This window comes from Puma concolor, chromosome A1 (assembly GCF_028749965.1).
Source record: "Puma concolor isolate L17-30 chromosome A1, mPumCon1.1.hap2, whole genome shotgun sequence".
NCBI classification, from domain to species: domain Eukaryota; kingdom Metazoa; phylum Chordata; class Mammalia; order Carnivora; family Felidae; genus Puma; species Puma concolor.
The window spans coordinates 153,520,078-153,538,705 of NC_141667.1; the positions used below are offsets into that span (position 1 = coordinate 153,520,078).

The following is an 18,628-nucleotide window of genomic DNA, read 5'->3' on the forward strand; positions in this document are numbered from 1 at the left end:
AGCACTTAGCTACTGTGCACTTTCTGGGTATCTGGAAAAACAAAACAAAACAAGAAAAATGTTCCTGAGGCAGGTGCGTGAGATGAACGCACAGGAGAACACGGCTAGGAGTCTGCTGTGCCCATGGGGGTGACTTGTGCCCCTGACTTCGCCCTTGGGGGTCCCGCCTATGTGTCACCCTCCCAGGGCCATCCCCCTCACTGGTGCATTTCCTCACCTCCACAACTGCAGACAGCAGATTACAGACAACAGTTAATTTATTTGCTGTGACATCGGTCCTTACAATAAATAAAATCTAGAGTACAAAGAATTTGCAGCACACCTTTAAGCAGGGTGACCAAGAGTCTGAACAAAGCAAAGACAAATCCCAGACTGTTAGCAGGAAAGGGAGGGGGCTCTCTGAGCCTAGCCTTCCCCAGGCAGGGCAGGGATGCCTATGGACTGGGTACACAGAGTTCTGGGATCAGCGAGAGGGTGACTGTCTAGCTGGTGGTTCTCAGCCCAGGGGAGACCGTGGGCTCCTATGCCTGCTCACCTCGGGGGCCCTAACCTCTGCTGCACCTGACTGGGAGCCAGGGAAGGGCACTTTCCGGAAGACCCAAGTGGTCTGCATTTGGGGGAGGGGCGTGGTCACTCGGCCCCCTGACCTGCGCTCCCAGCTTCCTCTGGCCACCTCTGCATACCACCCAGTACCTGGCTGTTCCGAAGCCCATTCTGCCCTGCCTTGTAGTGGATGGGACCTGGACACAGGGTGGCAGGCTTGGAATGGCCTCCTGCCAGCAGCTCCAGGGCCGTCGGGGGCTCAGGCTTCAGCCGGAGAATGTCCCACAGGCCATGGTGCCTCTCCCCAGACCTCTGTAGGGCTCCGAAACCAGAGACTTGGGATGTCTCAGCGCCCTGTGGCCCCCAGGAAAGAACGCAGCTGGCCCCGCACATGCCAGCGCACGCTTGCAGGAGCGAGCTCACTTCAGTTCCGCTGTGCGCACATCTGTGCACGGCACCGTGTGCATCTCCCTGGCTCAGAGGACAGCACTACCCACCCAGGGTCCTGTGTAGCCAGAAGTCCCCGATCCCGGAGCCAGGGTGAGGAGCCACGAGGCTACCCCGTCACTGGGAAGCCAGCGCATCCCCGGGCCCACCTTTCAGCCTGCAGATGGTCATGGGCGTGGGGCTGCTGGACAGAGGTGAGAAAAGGGCCCGCAGGGTCCCCGAGAAGGGGGTCTCAGGGAAGGCATACAAGAGGGAGCCATCAGTGGCGCTGTAGAAGGACAGGTGCCCGGCCTCGTAGTCCAGAAAGATGCCCACGCGCCGCGGCGGGTTGCGCAGTGGGGCGAAGGCGCGCTCAGATGAGTTGTAGTAGCTGCCCAGGAACACCAGGATCCAGAAGCCATTGCCAGCAAACAGCTCGCCCTTCTCCTTGCGGTTGGCTGTCTCCCTGCAGACGCCCAGCGCCCAGCTGGCCCGCTCCCCCACCTCCACCTCCCAGTAATGACGACCCGACGTGAGGGCCTCCCGGCCCAGCACGCAGGGCCCGGGGTCGAAGCGCTCGGGACTGTCGGGCAGCGCCTGCCGCAGGTCCCCCCGCCGCACGCTCCTCCTGTCCTCTGACAGGACCAGCTCGGGGTTGGCGGTGTCAGGATCCAGGGTCACATCCCCTGCAGATGGAGTGGAGGTCACTGGGGGAGCAAGTGGGCAGCCCTGCCTGTGCGCCCCTGTGGACCTCTGTGGGGGCTGGCTGTGCACTGGCCACGCCCCATGTTGCCTCTCTCCCTGAAAGCTATCACCTAACCACCTGCCATTGCAATTCGGAATGTTCCAGAAGGAGATCCAGGCTCCCTCGCGATGCACCCTCCTTCAGAGGACCTGTGAAACCCCAAGGGTTTCCTGCAGCCACTCCTCCAGTTCCTGGGGCAAGGGAGGAGTGTCCAGCCTACTCGCATCCTGGACTCCCCACAGCTGGGGTCCGTGCGGGTGGACCTGTCCACCCCGGCGGTGGTCTGACCTCTGCTCTTCCTACACGCCCAGGCCAGCAGCCAGACCGGCCCTCCCTTAGCTGCTGTCTGGTGCCTGAACCTTCCAGGTCTCTGTGAACTGGTCCGCCACAGGAACAGACCCACCCTGCATGCCTGCAGGAGCTCAGGACCAGTGCGTCCCCTGGGCCACAAGGGTACCCACCTCGGAACTTCCGCAGGGCCTCCACCAGCCCCGGGACCCTGCACACCGTCCTCATCTCCATGGGCACCACCTCAGGCGGCTGCAGCTTCACGTCCTGGACCCTGGAGGGGGCAGAGCATGCGTCACCCCCCATGGCAGCCCTGCCCTGCACCCTGCCCACCTTCCCCGGGGAGAGGCCGGGGCTCCTACCTGCGCAAGGTGTCCCTGATGTCCTGTGGGAGAGACACACGCCAGTCAGCGCCTGTCCCCTGACCCTGGGCCCCCCCACGCCCCGGCCACCAGTGTCCCCCAAGACCCAGCTCTGCCCCCCCTGTCTCACACTCACTCACACACTCATACACCAGTGATCAGGAACCAGCGGTGGGCTGTCCCAAGTGCAGCTTGGACATGGGGACCCTGGAAAGACCCTGGGCTCAGCCACCGTGCAGACCTGGCCTCACACCCCCCATGTGCTTAGAGGATGCAGGGCACTGGCTACTTCCTTGCCCATCCAGAGCCCCCAGCACCCCTGGGTGGTGGGACACGTGGGCGGGGTCCTGGCCTCCAGGGCTCAAGGGTACCTGGCTGTCTGCTGCCTGCCCTCCCACAGGTCCCAGACTCACACCCACCTTCCAGGTGAGGCCTCTCCACTTGGACATTCCTCTCTCCCATAATGACACACACAAGCATTGTACTCAGTATGAGGGATTGACTGTGTCCCTCGAATCCAAATGTTGGAGGCCTAACCCCCAGGGCCTCAGAACGGGGCTGGATTTGGAGATGGGGACTTTACAGAGGTGGTTTGAGTAAAAGGAGGTCACTAGGGTGGACCCTGATCCCACATGACTGGGGTCTTTATCAGAAGAGGGGACTGGGGCACAGACAAGGGACAACCATGTGAAGATACAGGGAGGAGACAAGGAACCTGGTGTGGGTAGCATGCAAAGCAGAAACAGCCTGTCCTTGGTAGTTTTGCTGGGTGGGCAGCCCACCCAGGGGGCACTGGGGAATGACGGGGGCAGTTCTGGTTGTCACAAGGCCTGAGGCGAGAGCAAGGCCCTACCTACCCTGAGGGTCATGTGGAGGGCCCTGAGCTCCAGGAAAGGGGCTGGCCTCCATGCAGACCACATGGACCCTTGGAGACACATATATCCCTTTAGGAAAAGGCTCTGAGCGGACCGAGGATGGCTACAGGGTGAGCCTGGCGGGGGAAGCTGGGACCCCCAGACTCTGTCACACAGCTGGGACTCATAGGTGTGGGTTCCTGGAAGTCACCCAAACCCTCACTTCCTCTGTCCATGAGGGTGCACATCCCCACCCACCCAGGTGCCAGAACCCATGCAGCAGTCCTCCGCCTAACACTGAGGTCCGAGGGTGCAGGTGCACCTGACCTCGCTCCCTCACACCAGTACACAGGGTACTGCTGGGGTCTGCTCTCCTGGCCCTCCACACGGCAGACCCCACCCCACCCCTAGCACAGGCAAGGGGGGCTCCGGGGCTGGGGGGTGATAGGAGAAGGGACAGGGGTCCTCCCTCTAGCTAGCCAGCCAGCTAAAGATCCAGGCCAGGAGATGTGAGCAGGTTGGGGGAGGCAGTGGAGGGCAGGTGGGGGAACAGGCAGGGAGCACTGGGGGGCAGGTGGTCACTTTCAGGAGTGCAGCAGGCCAGTCAAGACCACCCACCCACCCACAGCCTCCAGTGAACCCAGTGCCCGCGCCACTGGAGCCTCCAGTGAACCCACTGGGACAGCTCACATTGTCCCAAATCACGTTTCATACAGACTTGGAGTTATCATCTCACATCTGGGGCTGACCCCTCCTCTTTCCAGAACTTGGGGTGTCCCTGCCTTCTCCACCCTGGTTCACTTCCCCTGACCTCCTTGGCTGGCGGCTCAGACTCTGCCTCACTGACCACAGCCTACTTCTGCCTGAAACCCCGCGAGATACTTGGTCTTGGGTTCTTCCTCTTTCCCAGGCTTGAAACTGCCTGGTGTCTCAGCAGGGCGGAAGGACCAAGTTCAGACCCCAGGAGGGCAGCCAGGAGCCTCTGCCTGGTCAGTGAGACGCAGGAGGGTCACCACCCATGGGAGACGCCCAGGGCTACACACACAGCGTCCTCACTCCCACCCTCTGCCAAGAGCCAGGCAGAGTCTCAGGGCCCCACAGGGCTGGCGCAGGAATCCTACAGGACTCCTGCCGGCCCTTCGCAGTCCAGGGGACCAGAACCTCTGGAGCTAGCCTGGTGACCCACAGACCCGATGCCACCTGTCACACGGTCCAATAGGGCTACAGGACAGGCACTGGAGCAGTTCCGGGAGAAGTTCCAGATCTGCACCCACTCCGCAGGACCCGCAGCCACATGTGGATCGCCGGTCCCAGCTACCCCCCCCACCCCGCCCTCACCTCTCACAGGCGGGTGACACCTGGGTGAGCTGAGCGCGCAGACTGCCCCATCCGGCTGTGGCTTTCTCTGCTTTCCTCTCTCTGCCCCGTGAGCCCATCCCTGCCCAGAGCCCCCACGCAGGCACCCCCAGGGCACAGCGCTGCCCATCCCTTCTCAGAGCCAGCACGCGCACACCTGGGGCGCAGTGTGCCTCACCTGCAGCAGCCCGAGCGCAGGCAGCTGGCAGCGCCCCTCCAGCTCCGCGATGAGCTCGGCCAGCTGCGCGCTCTGCTGACCCAGGCGGGCAGCGCTCTCCCGCAGCGGGGGCAGGACCTCCAGCTCCTCCTCCTCCAGCCTCTGCAGCAGCCGCTGCTCCTCCTCTGCCAGCAGCCGGCGCAGCCTCTCGAATTCCGCCAGCACGTTCTGCCGCTGGCTCTCCACCATCTTCTGCAGGGTGAACAGGGCAGCTGAGGGCCCAGGGACCTCATCCATCCCCCACCTGGGGCCCCCACGTCCTGTCCAGTCCCCAGCCTCACCCTCCTGGGCGGGTTACACGCAGGGAGCCTTCCTCATACACAGCACGAGGCAGGCGCCCGCTTGCCTGCCGCCCCCACCCCCCGACCTTGGGCACCTCAGGGCACCGCGCCACCTGCCTGCCACAAGGCACAGGTCTCCTCGGCCTGGGCCTGGAACAGCAGCGCGTCCTCCATTTGCTTCCGCAGATGCTCTAGGGACTTCTCCAGTTTACCCTACGGGAAGGTAAGGCCAGTGTGACCCTGGCTGGGTGGGCCCCATCCCCGTTCCAGTCAACCCGGCCAGGCATGACACATGGGACAGCCTCAAATTAACTTACGAGTCCCCTCCCCCCCAGCACCGAGGCCCCTTGCCCTCCCCTGACTCGGTCCCCTTTCCTTCTCCAGGCCTGCTCTGGGCTCCCTGCAGGCCCCACACCTCTCCACCTGACTGCGCTCTCCCTCCAACTTCTAGATGGACTGAGGCCCAGGGAGGTGGCGCTTTGGGGGACCCAGCACTCCAGGGTGTGCAAATGCCAGGCACAGCCCTTTGGGGGCAGGTAAAGATGGTGTGCTGTGCACCCCTAGCATGAAGGGTAGCTACCTGCTAGTACAGGGAAGGAGGTCAGAAGGTGCCAGCCCAGAGGGAGTCACTTTGGCACAAGGACTCTCTGGAGATGTAGGAAGAGCCCTCTGCCCTCCTCCTTTCTGCCTCAAGGCAGAGCAGAAATTTCCCACAAGGGTGCCCTCCCTGTCTGTACCCAGAAGGGGACGGCACTCATCACAATGTCTGTCAGACAGGACTGTGCCTGAAGGGACTTTATGACTCAGATTACCCTGACCTATCACTTGTTCCCCCCATATATTCCCTAGTTCCTTTCCCACAACTTACTGACCCTACAAGCCCTAATTCCCTTTCTTTTGCCTAGCCACTTCTCCCCAGTTTATCATCACCCTTTGTTAAAATAGAACATAATCCCATATCTAAAAGGGTTTTTCATTTTGCCTCTGTGAAGCTCTTGTGCCATAGAACATTTAAAAGACTGATAAAATTATGGGGCCCCTGGGTGGCTCAGTCGGTTAAGCGTCACACTTCAGCTCAGGTCATGATCTCAAGGTTCACGAGTTTGAGCCCTGCACTGGGCTCCATGCTGACAGCTCAGAGCCTGGAGCCTGCTTTGGAATCTGTGTCTCCCTCTCTCTCTGCCCCTCCCCTGCTCACCCTCTGTCTCTTTCTCAAAAATAAATAAAACATTAAAAAAAATTAAAACAAATTTTTTTAATGTTTATTTTATTTTTGAGACAAAGAGAGACAGAGCATGAGCAGGGGAGAGTCAGAGAGAGAGGGAGACACAGAATCCGAAGCAGGCTCCAGGCTCTGAGCAGTCAGCACAGAGCCTGACGTGGGGCTTGAACTCACCAACTGTGAGATCATGACCTGAGCTGAAGTTGGATGCTTAACCGACTGAGCCACCCAGGCGCCCCTAAAAAAATTTTTTCTTTAAAGACTAATAAAATTATGTTTTTTTCACTTGTTACTCTGCCTTTGTTAGCTTAATTTGCAAGCCTCAGTCACTGAACCTAACAAGTTGGACATAAAGCTTTGCCCTCCCCTACGATAGGAAGGGGTTTAAGTGCTGCCCCAAGAGGCGTTATCAGGCCAACCGAGAGGGGCCTCTGGAGAGCGGCATGGTCACTTTCTGCTCAGTGACAGAGCACATTTGCTGGACCGACAAAAGGGGTGGGGCATCCTCGTGTTGTGCCTCAAAGTGGAAGGCAAGACTTCAGGGGTCTCCATCAGGACGAGCCCACAGATGCAGATCAGGATCCAAGTTTGTCCTGTTGGTTCTAGAACAGTGACAAACTGGCCAAGTACTGGTTCATGTGGCTATGCCACGTCCTTGGAGCAAGCCAGCAGATGCTCTGGGCCATGAAGCACAACGCACACCAATCCAAACATTGGCAAGGTGTCAGCCGTGTAGTCAATACCTGGGGCTCCAGGAGCAAACACTCCTGAGGCCCAGTGAGGACCACACATGGGTGTCTGCCCCGAGCTCTCAGCAGTCGGGCGAGGGCTGGCCTGGATTTTGAGGAAATGCGTTTCCAGAACAAAGCAGGTGGATCTTGCCATGTCAGGTGGCACAAGTGGCTCCAAGCATCCCACTCGGAAAGCTTGACGGGCTGCAGGGACCCTGGCACCTGCCTCCCAGGGCAACGGCTGTGTCCCCACCCATCCCAACCCAGTGATTCCTCAAATCTCGTCTCCACCCGACAGCCCTGCCTTGCCCATGGCCCTCTGAGGGCTGAGCCCACTTCTGTCTACGCAGAGAACCTAAGGTTCTCTTCCTGCTTTCTCCTTCTCTGGGCTCCATTCCTGATTTTCAGGCCGGTGCCCCACTGGTGAATGGTGTCCTAGCCAGTAGGTCTAGGACAGGCTGCACACACACCCTGTGCCTCGTCCTTAGACCCTGGCCAGGAAGGTGCCAGCCTAGACCGGCTGTACAGGTACCCTGTGTCCCCTACTCGCTGGCCAGAAGGGTGCTGGTGTAGGCTTGCTGCACTCAGACCCTGTTTCCCCTAAACCCCAGCCAGGATGGTACCGGTCTGGGACTGGCTGCACACACACCCCCCCAAGAGGGTACCAGTCTCCATTGTTGCACGCGCACCCCTACAACCCGGCCAGGGTGCACCCCCAGCCAGGAGGATGCTGGTGTGGGCTTGCTGCACTCACATCCCGTGCTCCTTAGAACCCGGGCCAGGGTAACCCCGACAACCAGAGGGTACTGTGTGAAGCCGGCTGCGTGCACTCCCTGCACCCGAGCCAGGAGCACACCACCCCCGGGATCCCTCCCGGGCCGAGCCCCCACCCCCGGGCCCCGACTCCAGCCGGGCCCCGCCGCGCACCTTGAGGTCGTCGGCCGCGTCCTGCAGCGGGCGCACGCGGTGCGTCCAGTGCTCCCCCGAGCGCTCGCAGGCGGCGCACAGCAGGCGCAGCTCGTCGCCGCAGAAGGCAGCCAGAGGCTCGCGGTGCGCGGCGCACACGCCCTGCGGGACGGGCGACGGCGGGTGCAGGCGCCGCGCCATCTCGGCCATCTTGGCGAGCGGGCGGTTGGGCCGCAGGTTCCTCTGCGGGGACACCTCGCGGCACTCGGGGCAGGCGTACGGGCCTTCGGGCTGGCCCCAGCAGCGCCGGATACACTCGCGGCAGAAGTTGTGGCCACAGTCGGTCATCACGGGGTCGGTGAAGTAGTCAAGGCAGATGGCGCAGGTGGCCTCCTCCTGGAGGTTGGTGGACAGGTCGGGGGCGGCCATGGCGCCGGTCGGGCGGAGATGGGCGGCGCTTTCCGCCGGCTCGGGCGGTGTGGCCTCCGTCACCGAGACTCCGGGTAGCACTCGGAGACGCGGGGGCTACAGGGACGCGCGGAGGAAGAGGCGCCGCGGCGGAAGCAGGAAGCAGCAAGCAGCTGGTTTTTTTTTTTTTTTTTTTTTTTTTTTTGGAACAACCCGCTTTAGCTCCGGATTGGCTGAGGCCGGCCACGCGACCCGCGGGCCCAACCGAATTGGAGGCTGCATGCCAGCTGACCTTGTGGCGTAGCCTCCTCTGTCTGCTCGCGCGCGCGTGCGCTCCAGGCTGTGGGTCACCTCTCCCTGGCGTCCCGGGAAGGACCGGTTGCGGGACCCGGGCCGGCGGGCGCCTCACACGTTCACTGGGTTCCCCGCACAGCACAGCGACTTCGAGGACAAGGGGAGCCTGAGGCCGCGGCGGCGAGCCCCAAGCCGTCTCCCGTGCGCCCCTGCGCCGGGCACGATCAGGATCAGTGCAGGAAGGGGCTCGGCCTGTAGGCACTCTGGCCTTAAGGCAGACATACACCGACTGGGATTCTGGGTGCCCGGCCTGGCGTAGGGCGGTTAATGCGCCTGAAACTGCGGGGGCGGGGGCCAGAAAGGACTCTCCTCCCACCACCACCACCACCACCGCCCCCCCACCCCCCACCCCGTGACCCGTGATCCCTGCAGGTGCACCTTCAAGGCTGGACTGCTCTGAGGGTTTCAGCGATGCAGTTTGGAAAGTGTCATCTTCCCATGGTCCCCCCTTCCCCATGACACCCGCGAAAGGTGCGTGCAAACGTGGAAGTTTTGGAAGACAAGGTGGGCCCTGCTCTGCGAGTCACAAGCAGCCCGTGCGCAGGCAGCATCCCTGCTTGGGCGTGTGTCGAAGTGGGGGCTAACCAACAGCATCCCACGCTGCGCCGGGCACGGGAGGTCCCCACTTAGAATCGGCCCACTGTGAAACCCAACGGTTTTCAAAGCCTCCTTTATGACGCATGTGTGAATACAGTCTCTTGATATTTAAAGGCTTTAATCGCGATTACACTTCAGCTTTAAGAGCAGCCAGCCAGTGGCTCACAAGCGCTCCACCACCTTAGATATGTCTGGCAGGTGGCCTGCGCTGAGTGGAGCCACCTCACCTTCTGGAGAAACCAGGGACGCCCGCGCCCCCCTTCCCCCGGCCTGTGCCCCTATCCCTTCACCCACAGCGTCACTGTAGAGATGACCATCTGGCCTGATTTAGGGGCCCCCAGGCAGAAGAAGGGCTTCAGGGGGCCGGAGAATCGCAGCTGGGCGTAGGTGTGCATGTGGGACCCGTCCTTCAGGTTGTAGAAGGACACCTCCCCCGCCTCGAAGTCCAGGAAGACCCCCATGTGGCTGGGGGGCTCGGCCAGCGTGACAGGGGTTGGGGCAGATGTGCCGGGTGTGTACTTCTTCCCTTTGCACAGCTGCACCACCCAGAACCCATTTTCGGGGCACTTGGGGACCCTGTCCCTCCGGCTCACATTGTCCCTGCACACGCCCAGGGCCCAGAGAGCGTCACCGGTGAGGTTCATGCCCACCTCCCAATAGTGCCTGCCCGAGGAGAAGGTCTCCCGGCCCACGGCGCAGGGGTAGGCCAGGAACCGGTCCTTGCTGTGGAGCGCGCCCTCCAGTGGCGTGCTCAGGTAGCGCCTCTGGCGGCTCTCGTACAAGAGGAGGTAGGGGTAGGCGGTGGCGGGGTCCGGCACCACATCCTCTGCAGATGGAGGGAAGGGGGCAGCGAATCATCCCTGCTCTCCCTAACCAGGCTCCAGGGCTGAGTCCAGCTGTATACCTGGGCCACTGGGGTCCCTCCCCCAACTGTCCATATTGGTGGTGCTAAGGAGCTGGGAGCTGGGGGCCATTTGGGCACCTCACCATGTGTCCCCATAGGAACAGAAAGGGCACAGAGTGTGAATGTCCCATAAAGGACAGTCCCCCCGGCTGGGCTCCTGCTTACCTTGGAAACTCTTCAGCACCTCTGTCTGCCCAGGGACCCTGCAGACTGTCCTCAGCACAGTTGGGGTGGCCTCTGGGTACTGTACACTCAGGCTGTTCCTCCTCCAGTGGACACAGGGTCATTGTCCCCTCTGACCCCACACAGAGCCCTCCCTGCGCCCATCAGTGCCTCCCCTGCAGCTGGCCACGTACCTGCTCAGGAGCTCCTTCATGTCCTGCAAGACACAGAAGGAGGGAGATTGGCAAAGCCTCGTGAGGAATCTGGGGCGTTGTGCCTGCATTTCTGGTCTGTAGTGCTAGAAAGGCTAAGATGTTTTCCCACAGCCCTGTGCCCACTTTCCAGAGCGTAACCCGGTCTTGGCTGCACACAGGAATCCTACGCGCTGGCCTGGCCAGGCCTCCTGTTCTCCCCACATAATGCCTGGGGACATGGAAGCTGTGCCAGTGAACCCATGGGTGGAATTGAGGGCACAGGGCAGGTGACCATCAATGTGCCTTTTGTAGTTCAGCATCACTGTGAGTGACAAAAAGGTCCACATGTTAGTTTGTAGATAGGTTGCTTTTTAATAGAAGACAAAACGTTCCTCTGAGCTACGTAGCCTGAGCTACCATATAACCTGTCATCTAGAACAGGCCCCTTCCTGGGGACAAAACCCACAGAGGTCAGGACAACAGACAAAAACCTGGGCCTGAGCCAGGCAAACGGGACGGATGCATGGATTCCCTGCATGTGGCATTTGCTTCTCTTGTGGAAACATGCACACAGGAGTGTGTGCAATCTTATCTGTCGCCGTGGATTCCGTCCCTCCATATAGTTGGTGAATCACCCACTTGTTGGCCAACATAACCCCCTGCTTTCAGGGCCTCGGTGGGCCGGTCTGTCCTTGGAAGGCCAGCTGTGGCCTCTCGTGACTGCCATCCTGGGGTGCAATCACATGACTCCCTCCTACCTGTGAAGTCGTGGGTGTCTATCTGGGCCAGTGTGTCTGTGCCCCACATCACCTCACTAATGACAGCCGCCCCCAGGCCACCTCCCTGGGCTAGGAAGGGAGGGGACACACATCTGCAGGACGAGAGCCTGTTATGGGCTGACTGGGCTTCAGATTCACACACTGGAGCCAGCCTGCAGGACCTCAGAGGGGGACTGTATTGGTGATTGGGTCTTTAAAGAGCCGATTTACGGTAAAGTGAGGTCACTAGGGTTGGACCCTAATTCCCTAACACTGGTGTCCTTGCAAGAAAAGGAGTTTAGGACACAGACAGGCAGAGAGGGACGACCCTGCGAGGACTCAGGGAGAAGATGGCCACGTATACGTCAGGGAGAGAGGCCTGGGGAGTAACCAGCCCTGCCTGTGCCTGGATCCCAGACTTCCTGCCTCCAGGACCAGGAGACACAGTCCACTGTGTGAACCACCTCCTGTGGTCTTTGTGAGGCAGCCTGAGCTGAGACAGAGCTTTCCCCTGTGTGTACTAGTTACTGCAGTCACCACCTGACCACACCTGGGCATGAGTGCCCCCCACCCAGATAGGTGAGCAGGGGTGCTGAGGTCTCACCTACCCCCCCAGGTGAGCAGGTGTACTGAGGTCTCCCCTCCCCCAGGTGAGCAGGGGTGCTAGGTCTCCCCTCCCCCCCGGATGAGCAGCTGTATTGAGGTCTCCCCACCCCCCAATATGAGCAGTGGTGCTGAGGTCTCCCCTCCCCCAGGATCAGGTGTCCTGGGGACTCCCCTCCCCCAGGGAGCAGGGGTGCTGAAGTCTCCACTCCCCTAGGTGAGCAGGGTTGCTGAGGTCTCCCCTCCTCCCCAGGTGAGCAGGGGTCCTGAGGTCTCCCCCCCAAGTGAGCAGGGGTCCTGGGGTCTCCCCTCCCCCAGGTGAGCAGGTGTACTGAGGACTCTCCCCCATCCCCCAGGGAGCATGTATACTGAGGACTCCCTCCCAGGGAGCAGGTGCACTGAGGACTCGCCACACCCCCAGGTGAGCAGGTGTACTGAGGACTCTCCCCCACCCCCCAGGGAGCAGGTGTACTGAGGACTCCCTCCCAGGGAGCAGGTGCACTGAGGACTCGCCACACCCCCAGGTGAGCAGGTGTACTGAGGACTCTCCCCCACCCCCCACCCCCCCAGGGAGCAGGTGTACTGAGGACTCCTTCCCAGGGAGCAGGTACACTGAGGACTCACCACACCCCTAGGGAGCAGGTGTACTGAGGACTCTCCTCCCCCCAGAGAGCAGGGCGCCCCCTCACCTGCAACATCTGCAGTGGGCTGTGCTGGTTCTTGTCCTCCAGCTGGAGCAGCAGCATCTCCAGGGAGTGGCCCTGCCGCTCCAGGGTGGCAGAGCTCTCCCGCAGCCTGGCTCCCACCTCCTCGTCCTCAATCTTCAGGGTCTGGAGCAGGCGCTGTTCCTCCTCCAGGAGCAAGAGGCCCATCTTCTCAAACTCCACCAGGATGCGCCGCCTCTGCTCCTTCACCTTCTCCTGCAGGAGCCAGCGGTGGGGGAGGGGGGATTGCGGGTGTGAGGGACCCCGGACCCGTGTCCACTCCCTTTCCCCGCCAGCCAGATGGGAGGGCAGCTCCCAGGACGCTGTAACCCCCCAGGGTCCTGGTGACCCACAGAGAAGAAGCTAGCCTAGCAGGGGAGGGAGCCCCTCTGTGGGGGTCACCTGCTGAGCCCCAAGCAGCGGCACCCAAGTGTCCCTGCATCTCCAAGGCGGCCGGCCTGGGCTGGGCGTGTGTTCTGGATCCTGATTCTAGCGGGAATCCTGAGCTCCAGGTATGTGTTCGCATCCACACAGCTCTTGTGTGGCCTGTCCGAACCCACTGGGCTCCTGTGTGTGCACCCCGTCCCCGGGCACCTGCCTGCCACTCAGCCAAGGTCTGTCTCTCCCTGGCCTGCAGCCTCCCAGTCTTCATCATCTCCTCCCGAAGGTGCCCCATGTCGGCCTGCAGCTTCAGCTGTGAGACACATGGACCACAGAGTGTGGGGTCAGAGGCCCTTATGCCCTGGCATCTGCCCAGTGCCCCCACCCAAGAGAAGGATGTGAGGGGGTCCTGGGGAAGAACACATGGCACCCGAGACATGTGCCTTGGGCAGGAGGGTTATTATGAGCTGGAGCCAATCAAGGATCAGCACTGCAGAAATAGACCTTCCCGGGGCTCCCCTTAACTGAGTAAAGGCCAGAGGAAGAGGAGGGCCAGGGGTCTCATCCCAGGAAGGTTTATGGCCCTACAGGAAGGTGGCGAGCTGGTGCCCCGATGCATGTGCGCTAACAACCCTTCTCTTCCGTGAGTTTCCCTATATTTGCTTTCTGCTGTGCTTGGCACATGTCTCCAAGCCCACATGCTGAATACGAACCCCCAGCGCGGAGTGAGGAGGTGGGGCTCCTGGGGGGCAATCAGGTCATGAGGGTGGCGCCCCCAAGAATGGGATTAGTGTGATCATACAACAGACCCCACAGAGCTCCCCGCCCAGCGAGGACAGGGAACCAGGATGAGGGCTATCAGCCCATGGTGCTGGAGCCCTAACTGCACGGACCTGGGGCAGGGCCTCCAACAGTGTGGACTCCAGGCCACCAGCTTTGTGGACGTTTGGGCTGTGCATTATGGGGGCTCTTGTCCTGCCTACTACATGTGCACCAGGACGTCCCTGTGACCCACCTTGTACTCTTGCACGGCCTCCTCGACCGGGACCACCCTGTGGGTCCTGTGTTCCCGGGCCTCCTTGCAGACGACACAGATGGGGATCTGGTCGTCCTCACAGAAGAGCTTCAGCAACTCCTGGTGCTCTGCGCACAGGTCCCTGCTCTGGAAGCCCGGGTGCTGCCGCGCCATCTCAGCCACTTTGGTCAGCAGGCGGTTGGGCCGCAAATTCCTTTGGGGGGATAGCTCCCGGCACTCGGGGCATGGGAAGGAGCCCTTCCGCTTCCTCCCCCCTTTCCTGCCTTTGGCCTTCTCCCAGGCCAGCCGGATGCACTCGCGGCAGAAGTTGTGGCCGCAGGAGGTCATCACCGGGTCCGTGAAGTAGTCTAGGCAGATGGAGCACGTGGCCTCCTCCTGCAGCTTTCTGGCAAGTTCCAAGGCATCCATGCTTCCTGGGCAGGGAGTGGAGTGTCCCTCACATGCTCCTTGATCCTCTCCACACCAAACCCTTGTCTGTGGCCAGCCCCACCCACTGTAGGGAGAATCTTGCTAGGTTGCATTAGAGCGTCCCCCCAACCCCCCACCCCCCACATGATGTCTGATCTGGCTCCTCACCTCCCACTGACCTGTCTACAGCAAGAATCCTGTTCGGCCAGTTTGGCAAGAATCGCCCTCTCAGAGATTTTTCATCACTAACCCTCACTTCCCCTGAACCGCCATAAATCCCCACTGGTCCACCCTATACTGAGTTGAGCCAGTTCTTTGCTGGGATCTCTCATCCCCTATTACAGTAATCCTGTACAAAGTCTGTTTTTACTGTCCTGACTACGCGTCAGCTCTGGTGTTCTGCCACATGGTGCAGTGCAGAAAAGACACCTGGTGTGCGTGAGTGCATGCACAGACATGCACACACACAGGAGCAAACACACACACGTGCACATATGCACACACACGAGAGCGCACCCATGCACACACGCGCACATATACACACATACACATGCACAGAACATACACACACGCACACATGTATACACACACAAATACACACACATGCATGCTTGCACACATACGTGCACAAATGAACACACAAACATACACACGTGCACACACATACACACATGCACATGCGCACACAAGCAGACATGCACATACACACGCAATGCAAACACATGCACACACATGCACATACATGAGAGCACACACGCACAGTGCACATATGCACACATACACGAGAGCACACATGTTCAGAGAACATATATGCACACACGTGTGCACGCATGCACAGAACACACAGCACACACACACAAACGCGCACAAATACACATGTACGCACACATGCGCGCACATGCATGCACACACACGCACACAAATACACACATGTACATGCACGCAGATGCACACATGCACACACAGAGACATACACACGCATGCACACACATGCACACATACAGTCTCACAAGCACACACACAAATACACACATGCACACACATGACACACATACACACACGGTCACACACGCACACACATGGTCACACACGCAAGACATACGTGCACACACACGAGAGCATACATATGCACACACAGTGCACACATGCACACAAATACACATGCACGCACACACGTATACGCACACACACGGTCACTCATGCACACACATACATGCACACATACATGCAAATATGCACGCACACACGACAGCACACCCACATACGGCCACACACATACATGCACACATGTACGTACATACGAGAGCACATACACGCACACACATGCACACACACACGAGAGCACACGCACAGATATACATGCACACACATGAGAGCACACACATACACACTCGCACACATAGTCTCACAAGCACACACATACATGCACACACAGTCACACACGCACACACGTACATGCATGCACACATGAGAGCACACACATACACACATGCACACACATGGTCACACTGGGTGTGGCTGTACCCCTGACCCTATGCCAGGGAGGTCCAAAGCCCCCTCTGCAGGTCACAGGGTGTTATTCGAGCCCTGTTAGGGGATTGGAACATCATTTCTGGACTTTACTATCCCAGCTCCTTTCTCTGCAGTCATCTGCAGTGAGCACGGCTGGATGCCTCAGGCCTCCCACGTCCCAGACCCTGGTTCAATTTATCTGGAGCTGTCTCTGCAGACACTGTGAGGTCAGGGTGTCCCTCTGCTCTCTCCACCCTAAGGGGCACTGCTGCCCACCCAACAGAAACGCGGGCCAGCGGGGCAAGCTGGTGGGCTGGGAGTCTGGCTCAGGATGGAGGCGACACGCCCAAGGGCCCCAGGTCAGTGAGGATGGACAGGCCACCCTCCGTCCGAGAATGCTTTTCTGTAAAGGGGCAAAACCAGTTCATCTGTCTGGTCCCAGGCTGTAACCATCCTGGAAGCTGTGTCTGCTACAGGGGCAGCGCACGAAGTCCCCACCAGAGCCTCAGCGCACAAGGGGTGACGTGCAGCCTGCCCCCTCCCTGGAGGGACGGGTACTCACCACCGGGGAGCGGGCCACAGGCCGCGGTCGTCCTCAGCCACGCGCGCAAATAGCGCCCTGGAAAGCCTGCGTTTGCGCAGTGAAGACCATGGGGCGGTGGTCACAGGGCGTGGGGGCCCCGGGGGTGCTGGGCTTTGTGGCGTCAGCAGGGGCGGGGGCAAGGGCGGCGTGGGGGGGGGGCGCTAGTTATCAGGTGGGGGCGGGGGATGGGGGCGGGAGGCTTTGTGGGGCGGGTTGTCAGCAGCCTGGGGATGGGGCGGGGGCCAGCGCAGAGTGGGTCAGGGGTGGGACGGAGGCGGTTTTGGCAACCCAGCCCGGAGGAGGGAAGAGGGATGATAGAGATTGCAGGGGCAAAGGCCAGTGGGGGGTAATCTTTCTGAGAGGTGTGGGAAAAGAGGGTTGCAGGCAGGGGGGAGGTGGGGAAGGGGCAAGTGGTGGATCCACAATGGGGAAGAGATGAGAGCAGAAGACGGAGCAAGTCTGGGCTCCCCGCGGCGTGGAAGGGGGGGAGGTGCGGGAGGTGAAGGGATCGCTGGGTGCGGGTGGGGATGAAGTGGGGTCGCTGGAGGAGGCAGCAGGGCGGGCGACCCTCTCACAACAGCCCCACCTCTCCGGTGGTGACTTCGCTAGTGCTCAGAGCCGGGTCCAGGGGAGGGGGCGTCGTCCAGATCCCCGGTTAGGAAAGGAGGATCATATCGGACGGGCACTGGGAGCGGTCGACCCCTTGGGGTCCGGCCCCCGCCCGGAGGTTGCTTCGGCGGGTAGCTGCCCCCAACCCGGACCTAGAGCTCGCTGGTGGCTGAGCACCCCCAAGTCCTAGGGTCTGGGGGACCCGACAGATGAGGAAATTGAGGCTGGGCCAGGGCAGGAGGGCGGGGAAAACAGGCATGTGGCTGTAGACGCACAGGACCAGGACAGGCTGGGCGCTCACCCTTTTTATGTGCGCCTGGGCCTGGGCGGTGCAAGAGGCTCCAGGTGGACAGCCTGATGCTGATTCTAATCCCCCCTCCCAGAGCCACGACCCCTCTGCTGCCCTTTCCATCAGCTGGGGCGTTCTGGGCGGAGGATGTCTTTCCCTTCAGGGAACAGAGTCATGGAATGTTCAAACCTTGAGTAAAAAGGTGTCAGGAAGACCCACAGGAGAGCAACGAATCCCGTGCATAAAGTGCCCAGATGAGCCTTTTACCGCGTTTGATGTATCTGGCCTGTTGTTTTGTCTGCGGGGAGACAGAGCACAGGCAGGGGAGGGTCAGAAAGAGAGGGAGACACAGAATCTGAAGCAGGCTCCAGGCTCTGAGCTGTCAGCACCAGAGCCCAATGCGGGGCTCAAACCCACTAGCTGTGCAATCATGACCTGAGCCCAAGTCAGACGTTTAACTGACTGAAACACCCAGGCACCCCAAACGTTGTGTTGTTTAAGCAAACCCCAGACAGCACTGGATTCATCTTTTGCCTGCTCCAGACAATACCTGGAGGAGGACAGACAGAATGACAGGACAAAAAACTACCTTACTGTGTATCCTTGGGGAGCCAGAAAAGGTTAGAAGGGGTGTGAGTTTCATGCGCACCTTGGGAGGGGGACAGGTAGCCTCTGTGGGGAAAACAGTTTCCTTTAGGAAAGGCAAGTGGGTTTTGGGGAAGAACAGGAGATAAGCTTTGTCTCCACAGCTGCCAGTGGTCTTTCCGTCTCCTTGGGGATGGAGAGGTTTCCAGCAACCTCGTTCCCAGAACTTGCTGCTTTTAGTCAAACAAGAGAAGCCCCAAGGCAGCTTTCTTTTGCATCTGTTGAATCTTAAGTGATTTTGTCTTAAAATAATGTGGCAGTTCTGGGGTCCGGAGTGGCCCCCACACTTCCCACACATCTCCAAAACTGGGTTTTTTACATAACCACCATCGACTGTCATTCCTGGGAACTCCTTGCCAAGGAAGGTTTGCTTTAGAGCTGAGCTTTGTAAGAGGGCTACACAGTGGGGACTCCCTCTGTCTTCTTCAGGGAGCTTTAATTCAAAAAAAATTTTTTAATGTTGATTTTTTTTTTTGAGAGAGAGAGAGAGAGCACTAGTTGGGGAGGGGCAGAGAGAGAGAGAGGGAGGCAGAGGATCTGAAGCGGGCTC

General features: G+C 60.1%; 2 protein-coding genes across 3 annotated transcripts; both read right to left on the reverse strand.

Moving 5' to 3' along the window:
- Positions 1-239: 239 nt before the first annotated feature.
- TRIM11 (tripartite motif containing 11) lies at positions 240-8,500 on the reverse strand. Its single transcript, XM_025920208.2, has 6 exons — positions 7,953-8,500; positions 5,190-5,285; positions 4,753-4,983; positions 2,365-2,387; positions 2,176-2,276; positions 240-1,655 (listed from the first exon to the last, which is right to left on the reverse strand). The coding sequence occupies exons 1-6, from the start codon at positions 8,358-8,360 to the stop codon at positions 1,108-1,110; spliced, it is 1,407 nt and encodes a 468-aa protein (XP_025775993.1). The 5' UTR covers positions 8,361-8,500; the 3' UTR covers positions 240-1,107.
- An 891-nt stretch (positions 8,501-9,391) lies between these two features.
- On the reverse strand, positions 9,392-16,706 carry TRIM17 (tripartite motif containing 17). Of its 2 annotated transcripts, XM_086707373.1 has the most exons (7): positions 16,515-16,701; positions 14,012-14,445; positions 13,214-13,309; positions 12,601-12,831; positions 10,551-10,573; positions 10,360-10,460; positions 9,392-10,116 (listed from the first exon to the last, which is right to left on the reverse strand). In XM_086707373.1, the coding sequence occupies exons 2-7, from the start codon at positions 14,438-14,440 to the stop codon at positions 9,569-9,571; spliced, it is 1,428 nt and encodes a 475-aa protein (XP_086563499.1). In that variant the 5' UTR covers positions 14,441-14,445; positions 16,515-16,701; the 3' UTR covers positions 9,392-9,568. The 2 variants fall into 2 exon arrangements, with proteins under 2 accessions (XP_086563499.1, XP_086563505.1); XM_086707379.1 differs by lacking the exon at positions 13,214-13,309 and having other exon boundaries at positions 16,515-16,706.
- Between the last annotated feature and the right edge of the window lie 1,922 nt (positions 16,707-18,628).